The sequence below is a fragment of the Argiope bruennichi genome, chromosome X2 (genome assembly GCF_947563725.1).
Source record: "Argiope bruennichi chromosome X2, qqArgBrue1.1, whole genome shotgun sequence".
Lineage (NCBI taxonomy): Eukaryota > Metazoa > Arthropoda > Arachnida > Araneae > Araneidae > Argiope > Argiope bruennichi.
Window position 1 is genome coordinate 99,653,472 of NC_079163.1, and position 17,512 is coordinate 99,670,983.

The 17,512-nt window shown below is 28.3% G+C and overlaps 1 protein-coding gene across 3 annotated transcripts in view; it reads left to right on the forward strand.

Annotated features, from left to right (window-relative positions):
• LOC129960381 (LIM domain-binding protein 2-like) overlaps nucleotides 1-17,512 on the forward strand; it is a 363,994-nt gene that overhangs the window by 261,903 nt on the left and 84,579 nt on the right. For all 3 annotated transcript variants that reach the window (XM_056073793.1, XM_056073795.1, XM_056073792.1), the window contains exon 3: nucleotides 7,499-7,770. In XM_056073793.1, the coding sequence (XP_055929768.1) occupies nucleotides 7,673-7,770 (98 nt within the window). In that variant the 5' untranslated portion in view covers nucleotides 7,499-7,672. The remainder of the gene's footprint in view (nucleotides 1-7,498; nucleotides 7,771-17,512) is intronic.

Genomic DNA, 17,512 nt, shown 5'->3' on the forward strand with positions numbered 1-17,512 from the left:
GCTGAAGGATTGTTCGTTTAGAAACCGAGATCTCTCTCGGGTGCATTTAAGCTTAATACCTGGATCGCTGGCAGGGAGAGGATCGCTAAATGCTTTTAAGCTCTTAAACATCCTTCGTGATTGTGCTTGTAGTGATTTTTATTTCAGGCAGGGAGTAATTTCTTTTTCTCAAGACAGACTAAATATGTATTTTTAAATAAAGAAGAAAAGTTTTATGTTTTAATAATTTATGTTGCATCGTAATTTGTTAAACATTAAAATGCAATAGATTTTCAATTATCAAAAATAAATGGAAAATTTCGATAGGAAAAGAAAAAGAGGGGGAAACTTTACCTAAACCACGGATTTAGATAATAACTTTCATAAAATGTTGCATTTCAAGACAAAAAGGCAACTTAAATTATCAATAAGTTAATTATCAGAGCCTAAATAATCACAAGGGATTTACCCTTGCTCTGCCTTTGAATCCAGAATAAACTAAATGACCGTCATCGTGACAGCGAAGGGGAAAGCTGAGAGTGGAGTCCTAATGGCTATCGCCATACACAACCAAAATCCTTTCGTAGAAGCAACATGCTGTCATTGCAGTGGAGATAGCTTGAGCCCATAGGATTGCAATACTCACCACGGAAGAGAGAAACTTCTTATATGCACAGATGTTTCTCGGTCATGCATTCTTGATTCCCCAACGCAATATGGCCAATTTTAGCAAGGCAGAATTAAAATGAATCCATAAAGCCCTCTTTTTTAAAATTTGATAATAAGTCACATTCCGGTAAATTGATTTTTTTACTATTATTTAATGTCATCTCATAAAACGCATCACACCCATACTTGAGACATCCTCTTGCTGTTCAATGCATTTCGAGATTGCTTCAATAGAAATAAATCTATCTTTATGAATTCATTTTAACATCATTGACTTCATGTGGCGGTTCTACAAACTCGTTTCTGTCATTGCCTATAAAATGAACTTTTTCATGAATCATCACTTTAAATGATTCATGAGCACTTATCCATTTACGAACATCTTATAACGAAACATCCCCACATCTAGAAATTTGCTGTAGAAGCACCAGACTAGTGCCACAACTAAAGTCTTTGTTACCGTTTTTTCCTATAATTCAAGCGCGCGTGCACACACACACACACACACACACAAATAATAATAATAATAATAATAGCGACATTCACTAACAAAAAAATCTATACCGTCCCTGAAATAATACTGTCAGGCGGATCAGGCTTTTTGCACTTGAAGCCCTGCAAATAGTAAAATTAACATTTATCTACCTACAGGTCCAATCAACAATAGTGAATATTGCATAGTGCGATCCAGATCAGACTTCGAATTGAATTCAAACACGAGTGATGAAATCTACTGTATTATTTGGACGTTAGCCACCATGTTTACTTATACTATATATTTTCTGTATATTAGAAAGCAAAGAAAAACTTTTATAATCGTTAGTCAAAATTTTGACTTTGATTTTTTTATCTCCTAGTTTCCGATCTCCCTGGTTTGAAAAGCCCTTTTTTAGAATTATAACAATATTTCTATCTGTGAATCGTTAAGTCAAAAATGGAACAAACAAGACAAATGACATTTGGTATAGTATCGTTACAACACTAGATGATGAATGAAATTTGACACAACTTTTTAAATGTAATTGTAGTAGTGTATCAAACTGTGTTTTTAACCCAATGTTTTCTTGTGGGATATGAGTGCGAAGGCACAAAAATGCAGCTAATTACATATATGAAATTCAATGCGTAGACTTGTCTTCATAGATTTATATCCTATTTGGGGCCAAATTATTCAAAGGGAAGGTCTCCAAGATCTAGAATAACTTTTCTTCGTTATACAAGGAAATCAAATACTTTGCATTTCATAAATATATTAGAAAATTAAGGGATGGGGAGGGAACTAACACCACTTTAATTTTCATTCTCAGTTTGACTTTCGCAAATATATTCTGCGATATCTCAAGAAAAACTTTTTCCTTTCTCCAAATATTGATATTAATATTAGTAAATATAAAGAGTGAAAAATCAACAACTGACTCTCCTACGTTATACTTCTTTGCAGACATTAAGTGAATTTTTTTCAAAAATGTCCAAATATTTTTACCGCAAAGCCAATAGCTAGTTATACGCAACATTACCCTTTATTATAATTCAGATGTATGCTTAATATAATTTTCTTATGTAATACCATAAACAAAATCATATAAATAAATTTATATTGACCACGAAACGGAATAGAATAAAGGAGATTTAAATTCTACGTCGTTTTAACATAAAAGTTAATGATCGGCGACAAAGAAATTTTAATAAAATTGTTTTAAGAATAAAATTTCAATGAAGTTTTCTTAATAAGATTTTTTACAGAGATTTCAATGAGATTCGTTTAAAAATAACACTCTCCATGTCGGTTTACCAAATTTTTATAGGGGATAAAAAAAAAGCAGAAAACTGAATATTTCGGAACCATTAACAAACATTTTTAATCCTTTTTCACTTTTGGTATGAGCTTGAAGCCGTATATTTATACCAGAAGTGGAAAGAAATAAGAAATGCCCTTTGCAATATATTCAAATATTAAAATATTCAAATTGCGGTTGCAAAATATTCAGTTCCTCTTTTGAAATTTTGAAAATTGAAATTGGTAGTGTTGCTTTGAAGCGGAGATTTTGCAAAGACTTTTTCAATCAGCTTTGCTTGCTTATACATGAAATGATGATAAAAGTTTCATTCATCAGGGGTAGAATATAATTGGAAGAAATCGTATATTCTTCGTATTCTATATCGTATCGTATATTCTATATCTATCTTTTATCTAAAGTATTTTACATCCAACGCAAAATATCAACGTTTTCTGTCTAAACAATTTTAACCAAAATTGAGCGTAAATTTAATAGAGGTTAAATTACTGCAATAATCATCTGTAAATATAAAGAATTCCACTGAGAAAAACTCTAATTTCGTTATCTTCGGCTTATTTTTTATGATTTTTTCTACTGTTTAATGCCTTTATTTCTCCGTTTACTTAAACCCATTACCTAAATCTATAGCCGATTTGGTGAGATATCTGAGAAGTCTGTTTAGATAAATTAGGAAACTGAGATGAATCAAGGTTTGTCTGATCTGGTTCCGTTTCGCCCCTTCATAACACACAATTGAAGATATATCAGTAATGAAAGGAAAAGAATCTCAGAGCTCAAAACTAGCGGATTTGTTACAACTTCTATTATTTCTCTACGACTCACTCACTCTCAGCAAATGCACTGACGAAGGTCAGTCGCCAAATCGGCAGAGTCACGCTATAGCTTATATGTCTAGACCTATTTCATATTTTTAATAAGATAGTGCATGTTAAATCAATATTAATTTTTGAGCTATAGAAATTCTTCAACTGTTTCATCACTTTATAATGAATTTTAAAATATTTGTAAAAATAAGTATGAATATCTGATATTCTGAGTCATTTTATTCTTAAAGAAATGATAAATAAGGACTATACATGTGTGTTGGTTAATATACAAACCAGTATTGCATCACTTTTCCTAAATTAGGTTATCCAAAAAGTAAAAGAGTATTTAATAATTCGTCACTCTTGTCTTGAATCATGACAAATTTTATTGGAAAACCACTGATTTATTAAACAGTTTTTAGCTGGCGTTATTCGAGTTTTAGTAAAAGAAATTGTGCAATTCCGTTTATAAATACCTTACTTCCCTCGGCTTCGTAATGAATATTGTGGCATTTTGGTTAAGAACCTTACTATATCCACTATTTTTTAATATCCAACACCATCCAATTGCATTTCTTTATTTGAAGAATTCTTTGAATAATATAACAATATCAAATAAATAATTCTTTGATTCATTACCGTTTCTTTTAAAGGTAAGAAATATTATAAGTGTAGAACCATAAACATTACCTGAAAGATATTAAAGACAATAGAACAAAATGAATAATATATCTGCACAATAAACATGATTTTAATATTTAAGTACGTGGCTGAAGCAACAGTCGTGTCTGTATCATTTAAACAAGAGCCCGTAGCAATAACCGTGACTGAATCATTTAAGCACGTGAACTTCACCGATATTTGGACTACAGGGATATTATTGTATGCTGCTAGATCAGTTATATTCATTCGGCTACATTTTTATCCAATAAGATTTTATTCAAATTAATATTTACTTATTATCTTTACTTTACTTATTATCTTATACTTTACTTATTATCAGTTTTAAATATTATTTTTAAAATCACATGATCTCAAACCTCGTCACAGTATTAATAACTTTATTATCATCTCAAAAATATCACCTTCCATATGTTAATACAGAAACATTTATTTGCTCAACCCAGTTAAAGTAAACACTTGTTTTGGATTTCTGAGTGACGAAAGCTAGTGAGGCTCGTTTAAAAATGGGTTCGAAGAGTGGAATGTAATCCGATCGGTGAAGGTGTTAAATGTTATTTGACGGGTACTTCGAAGGATTGTTAATTTAGAAACTGATTTCCTCTTTCGGGTGCGTAAGCTAAGGGAGGATCTACTCCCAGAACAAGGGAGGGTCAATTCCCGGAACTAAGCAACTAATGCTATTTAAGTACCGCTTAGTCCATAAGCCGCTCTCGAATAGTCTCCTTGTTCGTTCTTCGTTCTTTTGTAAATTTGAGATGAAAGGCAAAAATTGTATTTATCTAGTGATAAAATTAAAATTTAGCTTTGTATTTTTCAGGTAAAAAACTGTTTGTTTTCAAAGGAAAAAAAACTACTCTTTTCTTCGAATTATTTTTAATTAAAAAGTTATTCAATAAAAGGTAAATTCGAATATGTTTTACTTAATTTTTTTAAGTTTTTTATGTTCAAATAATTATTTATGGGTGGGAGATTATTCTCTTTTAACATTTAAATAATTTTCTGTTATCTCATTTCATGCCATGGATTTCTTATATTAAACAAAATTATAGTGAGAGAATTTTTCAATTTTTTTTATTTAACTATCAATTTAGGAAGTTGTCAGTTTCCGTAGGAAAGGAAGAAAATTTCGTGTATTTTTCTTATTGAGAAAGGGAGAATAATAACGATTGATTGTTGAAATAAAAGATCAACTCGGTTCATAAACTATATTACAGATGCTTACGTTTATATTGTATTCGTTAAAAAGATACAAAAAGTGGAGAAAAAGTAAATAGATTATCTTGATATTTATGTAAAATTCATTCCTTTAATGTATTTTTGAAAACTCATATAGAATCTAAATGGTTTAGATTAATTGATTAGATTTTAGATTAGATAAAAAGATTAATTGTAAAAATAATTCCTATCCATGGAAATGAAAGAACAATACAGAAAATGTCTTACAGTATATTTAAAGCCATTTTTAAATACAATCACCATATTTTTTTTATTTACATGGTCTTAAATTTTGTTTTAATGACTAAAACTAAAAACTTAAATTAAATACCGTACCTGATGCACAGTAAATCCATCAGGATTCTTCTTCTCTCTTCATCTCTATGTGATGAGGCATGGAAGTTGGAGATATGTTAGTGACTCAGATGGCATCCTTATTATAAATAATTCAAGGCTCAGAATTAATATCTGTTTCTCCACCCGAAGATGAAAAAAGGTTATGATTTTTTGGAAATTTTAGGGTAACAGGTAATAATTAAAATATACGAATCCCTTGTTTTATGAACATTTTCGTTCTTCTCTAAGCTTCTTAACCTCTTTTTAACCATCTCTTCTCTTGTATGTCTTCTGAATTTGGGAACGACTCTTAGCCCTTCCTTAGAATTTGCGATTAATGTTATGGGTTTCCTCAAAACATCATGATGACAGAAGGATATATAAATTGTATATGCTGCCCTTTTTATCAGCTTATTTCCTCTCCATACTATTAAAAATAAATTTAACTAAATAATTGAAAAAGACTACGAAATAATGATTTAAATTAATTATTTCGTATCTTTGCTCTAAAAGAGCCCAAAAGTTGCAATGGCCTGATAACAGAATCACGCTTTCAGAGTGGTAGGATCGCGCATTTTAGACCCTATTCCACTGTAAAACCCCGGACTTGGCATTTATTATTAATTTTGTCTTCGTGGGACAAAGGCTCTCACTTCGGCGTGGAATGACAGTTTGTAAAATAGCATGTAAATTCACTAAAATTCCTTAACATCTGGACATGAGTATTATTTTATTATTATTAATAACAATATAATGCTTATTATTTTAATATTATATTTAATACATTATTATTAATATTTTAATAGCAAACTTCGTCCCCATCATCCGATCACGATAACCGTGTCAAATTAACCCAGGTGTTGCATCAAAACAGGGTACTAATATAATTTAACTATTAAAATAATCTCTTAAAATTTCCTTAATTATAGTTAGTATAAGGATACCTTTCTCCTTTTCTACAGCAAAAAATACAGCCCTAGATGTTTCAAAGGGTAGAAAACCTGGCTTGTGTTTAATGTTGTGAATTCAGGTGTCTTTCATGGAAATTGTTTTTTTCTGATGTCCTATGATAGTAATGGTTTGCTCAAACTATTTTTTCTTGTAACAGCATCGTAGAATGAACATATATTGTGTCCGCTTTATGCATTAATTTAAAATTCAGCATCAATTAAAATAAGTCATTACTTTTTAACTAGCTACAGAAATATTAATAAAAACTGTAGATCTAAGTTCTCTACTTTCAAGGTTAATCATTCAACAATTTCAGAATTTATTATCGATAAGTGAGCAATAAAAAATAAATACTTTATTTCCGTATTTGTGTATGCAAAAAGATTTCTTTCATCAGCATCATGCATTTTTTATAATTACGAACTAAATTATTTGGAAAATACATTTTGATCTATTAAGTCTGTTTTATTATGCATATAGAAATATATATGTTATAATATTTCTATATGCATAATAAAACTTGAATTATGCATATCAGATCAATTTTTTGAACAAAGTAGCAGACAATAAGTTAACTGGAATTCAGATCTTAATTTTAAATAAATTTATTTTAATATTTATTTAAAAAAATCTAAATTTTCACCATTGATTAAGATTATTTTGCTACATCCATGATCAGTAAGAGACATGCTCCGAATAAGAAGACAGAAAGTCAGAAAATAAGGTATGGGAGCACATAGTGTGGAGCATATATTGCACATTTATCTTCAAAAGGAGAATCACAAGAAATTTAGCTGAGCAATCATTTAGATTTCGGAGCATTTAGACTCGTAGGAGCTTAAACGTGCACCCTCGAAATTTAAAATGAAATTTCAGTTCAGGTTGTTAAAAAATAGTTAATTTTAAAAACGGAAGTAGCTTGAAATTGTATACAGTTGAATAACTTAAAAAGCACACATTTTCACAGTTCTTACTCGCTGATTATGTTGTATTTTGCATTTCTATTACAATTGGTTGTCAGTTACCAATGTGACAGTTTTTCTTTCTCTTTCTTTTCAGACCCGTAAGCCCCGCGGTCGGGCCAAGTCGACTTGTGCTATGAGAGGCCGCGGTTCTCGCGCGTGACTACAGGGAGGCTCCTCGGCCCTGGAGGACGCCGGGTGGAAACCGCCGCACCACCCCTCACCTAACCCACCCCCACACCACCATCCCCCACCTCCTGCAGTACCCCACATGCCAATCAACCATCATCTACCCGGTATTATGGCCCATCCAGGGTCAATGCCAGGACACATGCCACACATGCCCGACGGAAGACCACTGGAGCATGGGTAAGTTCACTTTGCTTCCTTCATTTACCTACCTGCCGTTTAAAACGGCAGGTGAATAATAATTCGTAATAAGATAACATGATAGTAACATAAAACTGAATATAAGTTTCCAATCATGCATGAATTTTATCATACAAAGTGAAAGTGCATGTTCTTTAACCTTTTTATTTAATTAAACATTGTCAGTTTAAACGCATGAAATATATCTTCTTGGAAATGAGCGGGTGATGAATTAATCTGGAATTATATCCTTATTATTCGTTTTTATGGTTAAAGAAAAGGTTGAATTTTTAGCAGCTTATAGAAATTCTTCGTTAAGTCTATGACTATGGAGGGACATATTCGCTATAGCAGCTCCCAAAACAGGAAAAGGAAGGCCTTGAGAAACTTTTTGACTCTTATATAGGCCCTAAATTATAATTTTACAGAAATTCAGCTCAGCAATCATTTATTTTAGTCACGTTATGTTTAATATGATATTGCAGCTTCATGTTGGACTGTCAAAGTTAGAGAAATTAGACCTTGAGAGCTTAGATGACAAAACCCCGCTCATCTCGGAAATTAAAGTGTCTTTTTATTATGAATTCAAACAATTAGGAATGCGGATAAATTGAATTTATTACATACATATGCGCGAAGGCTATTTTAGTACATTTCATTGAAGTATGAAATGAAATATTTATTTTCATAGATTTTATTTTCTACGAATTTGCTATAAATCCATAGCCTCACTAGGAGCTACTTATTACATTTGAGATAAATCTCGACAGTATTAGGACGAAGAAGACGCATTAAAAAAAATATATGTTGTATGTTTTATAGTCACAATCCAATGTTATCAAATCCATTCAAAAAAAATAAATAAATAAAGTTAACATTTAATTAGGATAATTTTTCATAAACAGTATATGTTGGTAATCTTTTTTAAGCCTAGAAAAACATATTCTATGTGTTTTTCATAGTACAACGTTCTTCAGTTTTCATCCAGATGCCTATTGCTCAAAATTCTACTGATCATTACGTTGCTATTTTAATTTCTTTGGATATGCTGGGATTTTTTTCAGGACGCCATAGCCATATGAATCTAAGCTATCATCTCTTTCTGAATTTGAGAATATTTGATATATTAAACTACATATTGAGCAGTATTCTATTCTCTCGTATTATATTTATAAATAAAAACAGCATGTCAACAATGGTATAATAGCAATAAAATAATAAAGTGAACAAAAGCTGATCCAATAACATACCACTGTATAACAGGCTTCTTATAGTAGCAGATAGGAAATGTAAAATTTTTCATGATTTAGAACGTACTTCAAATTGATTCAGACTTAAGAAATAAGATACTGCAATTATTTTTAACAAGCTCTCTTTGATTAAATTTAATTTCAGCTGTAGATTTGCTAAATGATTTCCTCACTCAGCGCTATTAACTCAGACAGGAAACTTAGAATTGTGAAACTTTATTCTTGATTTTACCATTAAAAAGGGTTAAAGCTAGTTTATGAATTTCCTTTTCGGTTAATTACAAAACGTTGGCTTTATTGAATTATAGTCATAGTATCATTACATATGAACGAGATGTAGTCGTACATCACCAAAAAAACGAAGATAAAGCAAGTCGATTATTTATTCGTAGTACTCTTTCTCATTCACAAATTCATCTAATTTAATATCAGTCTTGAACATATTTTCCATCTTATGTCTTATCAAAAACACATTTCAGTAAGAGAATTTTTAATGTGTAAATGTTTGAAAAAATTAGTTAAATATTTGAAACATTTCTACTTTATTCATCGTTTGGATTTAATATACTAATTTGTGCTCTTTATATTAACTTGCAAGAACATTTTTTATTGTATTTCCTTTTATAAATATGAGCTACATAACATTTCTTACTTTCCGCTTTTAAAATAGACAAACTTCAATTACTTTTAATACTAGTTTAAAGAAAAGCAACCTTAATGTATATTAAGTACAAAGAAACGTGTGCAGCAATATTTAATTCATTATTAATTACTATCTGAAACATTGAGAGAAATAAATTTCCTTTTCTGATAGTTAAAAATGCATGAATTCTCCTGGCGAAATTTAAATTCAAAGTTTTGAAAAAACCTTGTTTCCATGAATATTTGTTTCAAGAATCTGATTTTAAAAATAATACTATATCGTGAGTTCAAAATTTACTTCATGGTTTGAATTCATTTTTAAATTTTCATAGTAGAGCATAAAATATACTTACATTTCTTGTACATTATAAAAATCTAATGCACTGAATGAAGAACAATTTTTAAGTGTGAATTAAAAGTAAAATAGGCGTTTTGTTAAATTATTTAGCATCCAATATAAAGTGGCGAGCAAAATTAAACGAGGTTGTATATAATGTAACAATAAGGAAAAAGGCAAAGACAAACATAATTTTCTTTATTTTTAATATCCTTGATTTTCCAATCTTCTATTAAAAGATTTTTGTATCATAATTATCATTTTTATTTTTCATATATTTATTGGGTCCGGATTTGGAATCGCGAAATATCTAGTATAGGACAGATAATAAAACTCTAATGATACGCACATAAACAAAAGCTTATAATGGACATAAAAACAGAAATAAAGAAGATTTTAGAAGATCTCCAAATTTACTCCCTTTAAGTTAATTATTGTAGAAAAATATTTTTACTGTCTTATGTTAGTTTTATCAAAAAACCCAAATAATGATGAAACAAATCTTAGAAATAAAATACCCAATACTTTTCCAAAAAAGAAAAAAAAAAAAGAGAGAGAGATTTCAAAGAACTAAACTCATTTAATGTTTTTAAGTTGTTTCTTTTAAGTTGATTGTAGTTTTGGTATTGTAAACTTATTTTTACTCACTTTTATTTAATTTGATTTTTTTTTCTTCGTGTGTGTAAAAACGGAATTCTGTTATCAATTTTTCACTAGTTTCTTTATTTCTCGGAATTCTGAAATTTTGTGTAGTTGTGGGTTTCCGATAAAAATACAACGTTTTAATATGTTCAGAAATTAATTATTCAATTTTAATGAAATTTTCATATCATATCAATGTCATTATCTTCTAATGAATTTTTTAATGATTTTGTAATTATGTTATTATAAAAATATATTAAATAAATTTTTATTAGTATTCTAAAAAGTAAAAAATATGAATAAAAATAAAAAAAAGTATTTAAAAAAAACTAAAATATTTCTATTAAATCCGGATGTCAAAACATAATTTTAAGAGTAAGAGTGTGTTAAAAACAACACTATAAAGATATTTAACTATACTATTAATAATATTATTAATTAAAGAAATGATTATCATAAAAAAGAAACTTTTTAAACTTTAGTAGAAATTAAAATATTAGAAAGGAAATTAAATTTCAAGTTTGATTAGAATATTTAAAACAGCATATCATGCCTTTGCGCCTATGATTTTCTTTTGATGTCCGTTATTTTTTATAAGAAAATTATTTTACTTTACAGTACATTAATTATTACGTTTTCGAATCTTTTCATTTATATTATTTCAAAATACACTTTAAAATGATTTTAGATTTCAAAATTCCTTTTCAGACACCTTAGAAAGCAATTTCAGTTCGCGATTGACATTTTTTTAAATCTTGTATTCAAATTTCGAGAGTAACTGCTTTATTTTCGCTATAATAACAGGCTATTATGTATCATATCTTACAGTTTGTAAGCAAGGAAATTGTAGAATAAAAAGAAACTTCACATTGTACTGTTTCTTTCATTGTACAATGTTTTTTTCAAAATATATAGTTCCGTTTTTCATAATAAAACTTTATCAATGTACTTAGCATAAATTCATATTCATTTTCTTTTTCATTTTATATTCAAAGCGTAAATTTATTTTTCAAAGATGGTGATTCCCTCATTCCAAAATTTCTGAAAAGAACTTCAGTTTATTTTTCTCGCTTTCTCATCTATTTGCAAATTTAATAGATTATTTCCAATAGCAGATTAATTTTCCTTTGAAAGAATAATTTCTAAAAAGCGCCTTATAAAGTAGAATTATATATATATATATATAATATAAAAGATTTCAATTTTCGTTTTCGCTTTTTTTTTTTTTTTTTAAGGAATCATATATTTTATCATTAATGGAATAAGTATTTCTTTAATGAAAAACATTTTCAAATATTTTGAAAATTCTGCCCCTTTCATTATCTAAAATATATTTATGGATCATTTAGTAAGCTTTAACTTTCTCTACTAAGCTTATAAATACAGAAAAAAAAAGTATATGCATTTATTCAGAATAAATATATTTTGTGGGAAAATGTTAAAAGTCAAATCTCCATTCGATATTTATAGCTAAAGAAAAACACCATTTTTATTGTTCATATCATTTTAATGGATTAACTGCATCTTTGCAAATTTTAAAAGTGATAATTAAGGATATTTTCTATTATATCGAAAGAATTCTCTGATGAAGGTGATTTACATCTTTATATGCATTTATGAAAATTGTTGAAACATTTTCAATGTTTTTGCTTGAATTTCTTACTTTTCCTACTGTTTTAAAATCTTTTAGTGAAACGGTCGTTGGATTGTAAGCAATTGAAATTCAAGCTCCTAATGTCATTTTTTCAATATATTTTTAGATCGATTGAAATAATTTTTTCTTTGCATCTGTTGCTTAACTTGAAAAAAAAAACCTGCACATCTTTTCCAATTTTTAGTAATGTTTTAGATCTTTAATTTGTTATTAAACTTTTATCTTAAAAGTAATTAAACAGAAGCATATAAAAATATTGATATCCCTTGAAAAGGAACAATTGAAACAGCAACAACTAATATAGAGCAAAATTCCAAAACGCGCCGAATACCTCCATTTTCTCTCTTTTCGAGAAATCATCTCATTTTAGCTTGTATATTAACTCTGAAAAAATATCGCTAAAATGAAAGCAGAAACTAAGTAAATCTTTGAATATGCTTTCAGATTAATAATTAGAAATTAAGAATGTTAATTAATGCTTGTGTTTCAAAATATGATAAAACAGAGGAGAAGCAAACAATCGATTCAATAAATCCATTCGATTCGTTAACATTTAAACGTAATTGTTTTTATGCATGGCGTACAGAATGGGAACTGATTAGAATTGCAGAAATATCTGGGAAATCCTTGTTTTATAAAGATTTTTTTTAAATTTTGGTTCAACTAAGTATGAATGGATGTATTTGTAAAAATATGATTAGATAAAATATTAACAAATAAGGCAAAATAATAAATCTATGAAAGGAACAAATGCTACCATTAAATTCTAATATATCTCCTTTTAAAATGAAAGTTATTCATGTCAATTTTCCTATAAGCTATTCTTTCTACAAAAAAGCAACTGAATGTAAATACCGCATCTAAAGTTTTCGCAAACGATATTTATTTTTGGTTGGTGAAAAATCATATTACGTTAATTACGAAATTTTTCATAACAACCATCTAGTTGCTATTTTTTTAATTACTCTAAAAATAATTATGTTGAAATATGCTTTGTTAGTGTATCTCTTTCAGTAAAAAAATTTTTAGAACATCTAAAAAGCCAAGAGTTAAATGATCTAATTTAACTAATGAAATGAAGAAGTAAAGGAAACTATTGTAAAATTATAAGAAACTATCAATCCATAAGTAAACAATGTGCAAAAACACCTATATAATTTTCCTGAATCTATATAATAATAAAATATGAAATATACATTGTATTTAGAGAGCGCTAATGCTGCTGCAACTAAAACACAAATGAACTTAACCAAATTAGAAATAAATAAATATTAAGTTAATAGTCAAAGAATCAAAAAGAAAGATTAACTGAATCCGGCCCGAAGACTTTTTCAAGGGTCACCCTCAGGCAAGGATTCAAACCAGGGATTTTTTCTGTGAGGGGTCTGACTTTTCGTCCAACAAATTGACCCCTCGTGACCCGAAAATCCCAGAAAATTGAGGTTTTAGAGATAAATTAGTATCACAAGATTAAAACAAGTAAAAACACTAGCAAAAAACAAACCAAATAAGACCACAGCAAATCAAACCACAAGATACATGAAAAAAAAAAGTAATATAAACACAAGGCAAATTACTTACAAAATGAAAGTACAAATCTGAAGAAAACTACTTGAGGTTAAAACGTGCTATTGTAGATGTATTTCGTTGAACTAAACTAAGATTTAATTTTTCCACGTTTACAGCTATATCCGCCTCCCACGTTTCGTCATAATGTATCGTCATCAAACTTGAAGCGCCATCTATTGAATTAAAACTCAAAGCTAACAAACCAGAGGAAGTCAGAAATTAAACAGACCCTCTCTTATCAAAACTTCTATATTGCAAAAGTTTTTGGGAAATTCGTTAATAGTTAAATTTTTAATGAGATTTTTTGTTGCTAAGATATAAGAGCTTTTATTATTGCAAATTTTTTTAATTCTGTTAAATTGTGAAAATATCAAATTTTTGAAAATTTTAGAGTTTAAATTAGAATGGTAGTTACTAAGTTTAATTATTTTAAAGTTAAATTCATCCCTTTTATCATAAATACCTATCAAAGTTTTTCCATTGTCAATTTCTATATTTAAATCTAAATAATTAGCTTTAAGTTGATTTTCGTTTGTTTGAGTTAAAACTAATTCTTTTGGGTAACAATTAATAATATCATTAGGATTATCCACATTTAACAAAATTAAGTCATCAATATATCTCCAGCCTATTATTAAGTTAAGTTTAATTATTTCTTTTTCATAATAATGTAGGAAAATATTGGCTAACGCACTTGAAAAAGCTGTTCCCATTGGAATTCCTTTTTCTTGTTTATAAAAATTTATTCCGTTAAAAACATAGTTTTCTTTAATATTAAGTTTACATAACTCTAACCAATTAGTTTTTGTAATAATATCTCTATTTAAAAATTCTTCATATATATTAGTACAGACATCTATTAACTTTTCATGAGGTAGATTAGTGTATAAATTTTCAAAATCATAAGTATTAAGCTTATTAAAATTGTTATCCTTTAGAAAGTCCAAAATATCTTTGTTACTATTCTACTTACTACTTTTCAAGTTACTACTTTTTCAAGTGCGTTAGCCAATATTTTCCTACATTATTATGAAAAAGAAATAATTAAACTTAACTTAATAATAGGCTGGAGATATATTGATGACTTAATTTTGTTAAATGTGGATAATCCTAATGATATTATTAATTGTTACCCAAAAGAATTAGTTTTAACTCAAACAAACGAAAATCAACTTAAAGCTAATTATTTAGATTTAAATATAGAAATTGACAATGGAAAAACTTTGATAGGTATTTATGATAAAAGGGATGAATTTAACTTTAAAATAATTAAACTTAGTAACTACCATTCTAATTTAAACTCTAAAATTTTCAAAAATTTGATATTTTCACAATTTAACAGAATTAAAAAAATTTGCAATAATAAAAGCTCTTATATCTTAGCAACAAACAATCTCATTAAAAATTTAACTATTAACGAATTTCCCAAAAACTTTTGCAATATAGAAGTTTTGATAAGAGAGGGTCTGTTTAATTTCTGACTTCCTCTGGTTTGTTAGCTTTGAGTTTTAATTCAATAGATGGCGCTTCAAGTTTGATGACGATACATTATGACGAAACGTGGGAGGCGGATATAGCTGTAAACGTGGAAAATTAAATCTTAGTTTAGTTCAACGAAATACATCTACAATAGCACGTTTTAACCTCAAGTAGTTTTCTTCAGATTTGTACTTTCATTTTGTAAGTAATTTGCCTTGTGTTTATATTACTTTTTTTCATGTATCTTGTGGTTTGATTTGCTGTGGTCTTATTTGGTTTGTTTTTTGCTAGTGTTTTTACTTGTTTTAATCTTGTGATACTAATTTATCTCTAAAACCTCAATTTTCTGGGATTTTCGGGTCACGAGGGGTCAATTTGTTGGACGAAAAGTCAGACCCCTCACAGAAAAAATCCCTGGTTTGAATCCTTGCCTGAGGGTGACCCTTGAAAAAGTCTTCGGGCCGGATTCAGTTAATCTTTCTTTTTGATTCTTTGACTATTAACTTAATATTTATTTATTTCTAATTTGATTGTAAAATTATCTTATTTTTGACATTTGTGTATATTGAAACATTCTTCTGAGTCATTTCTTATATTTCCATTTGTTTAGACTAAAATTAAATAAAATTTCATATTCCAAGGTTTCTCACTGTAAGAAATTGTTTAAAAGGTGAAATACTAAAACAGGCAATGGAAAATTTGAAGATGGTATGAAAATATCAAGATGGCCTCTTATAGAACTATAATTTTTATATATCTAAAAAATACTCATTTCTAACTAAAATAATATATTTTGCTTTAGCATTCGGAGATTGCGAAAAATAAGAAGTCTATGGATACTTTTTTTGACGAATTTCACCACAATATAATAAGAACTACTATAAACTCCAATCCAAATTATAAAGAACCAAAGCTTGAGAAAAGTCATTTCAAAAGAATAATTATTCAGTTTTCTTTTCATATTTTGCCTTTAAAGGAACACTCATTTCTTATAGTTTCATCTTTGCATATTTATTTAAAAATATAGCTATGTAGTAATCTGTTTAAAAATAATGAGGCTGCAAGTTGCAATTTATTTTAAAAAAATAATTTCATTTTATTTAGAGTGCAACAGTACAAAAAGAGCATGGAATTTTGAAAAAAAAAATCTGGATTGGCTCTTCTTCAATGTATTTTTAAAAGATCTTTTGAAGAAAATTTATATTTTGGAATTGATACATTTATTTACAGATTATCATTGATTAGTTCTATCTCAATATTCATTACCGAATATCAATAATTCAAAATATTATTCAACGAACATATATCTTCTTGATCTTGAGATGTTGATTGAAAACAAATCTTTTTATTTAAAACGTTATATAAAAAATGGAAATTTAAAAAAAAATGTGTGAAAATTTTTCATGTAATTTCAAAATTTTTAAGAGCAGTTCTAATACAAGTTCAATGCTGATTCTAAACGGGGTTGTGATGTAAGACCCTCAGCTTTCGTAATGTCACATTGTGGTTTTAGTGAACTGACTCCACAAAAGATTCGCCATATACAAGGAACTGTTACACGTTATATTCCTCCAGGTAAATCATCTTCCTCTCGAAGGCTTCCTCGTAATCTGGTGTTCTTTCAAAATTATTGTTTGCATTCCAATAATAGTCCTTTAATAAGGAACATTAAAACAAAGTAGACCAAAGGTTTTTTAAAAAAGTCTTTACTCTATATGAGCTCAATTTTCATCGATTGATAACCTTCACTTTCTATTATCATGTAATGAACTAAATGTTCTGACATCTTCTAACTCAATCAAGTATCTCAAATTAATCAAGAAAGTGAAAATATAAAAGTTAAATATTAATTACATTAATATTCAATGATTTGATATTTTAATGCAATAAATAAAGCTCAAATTTTTATCAAATGTTCTTCAAAATTTTTGAATATTTACCTGTATAAAATTCAGCCTGGCATATATCTTCGGCAAACATAAAACGAAAAAGATGATAAACAGATTATTCCAAGATATTAAGCATGCAAAGAGTTAAATGATATTAAGCCTGCTAGAAAGATAATAAGTTATAAATGCATCATCGAAATGGTGCAGCATATTCAAATATAGTTCGTGCACCATAAAGCACCAATCAACCAACAAGAAATTAAATGAATCGATTAATGTG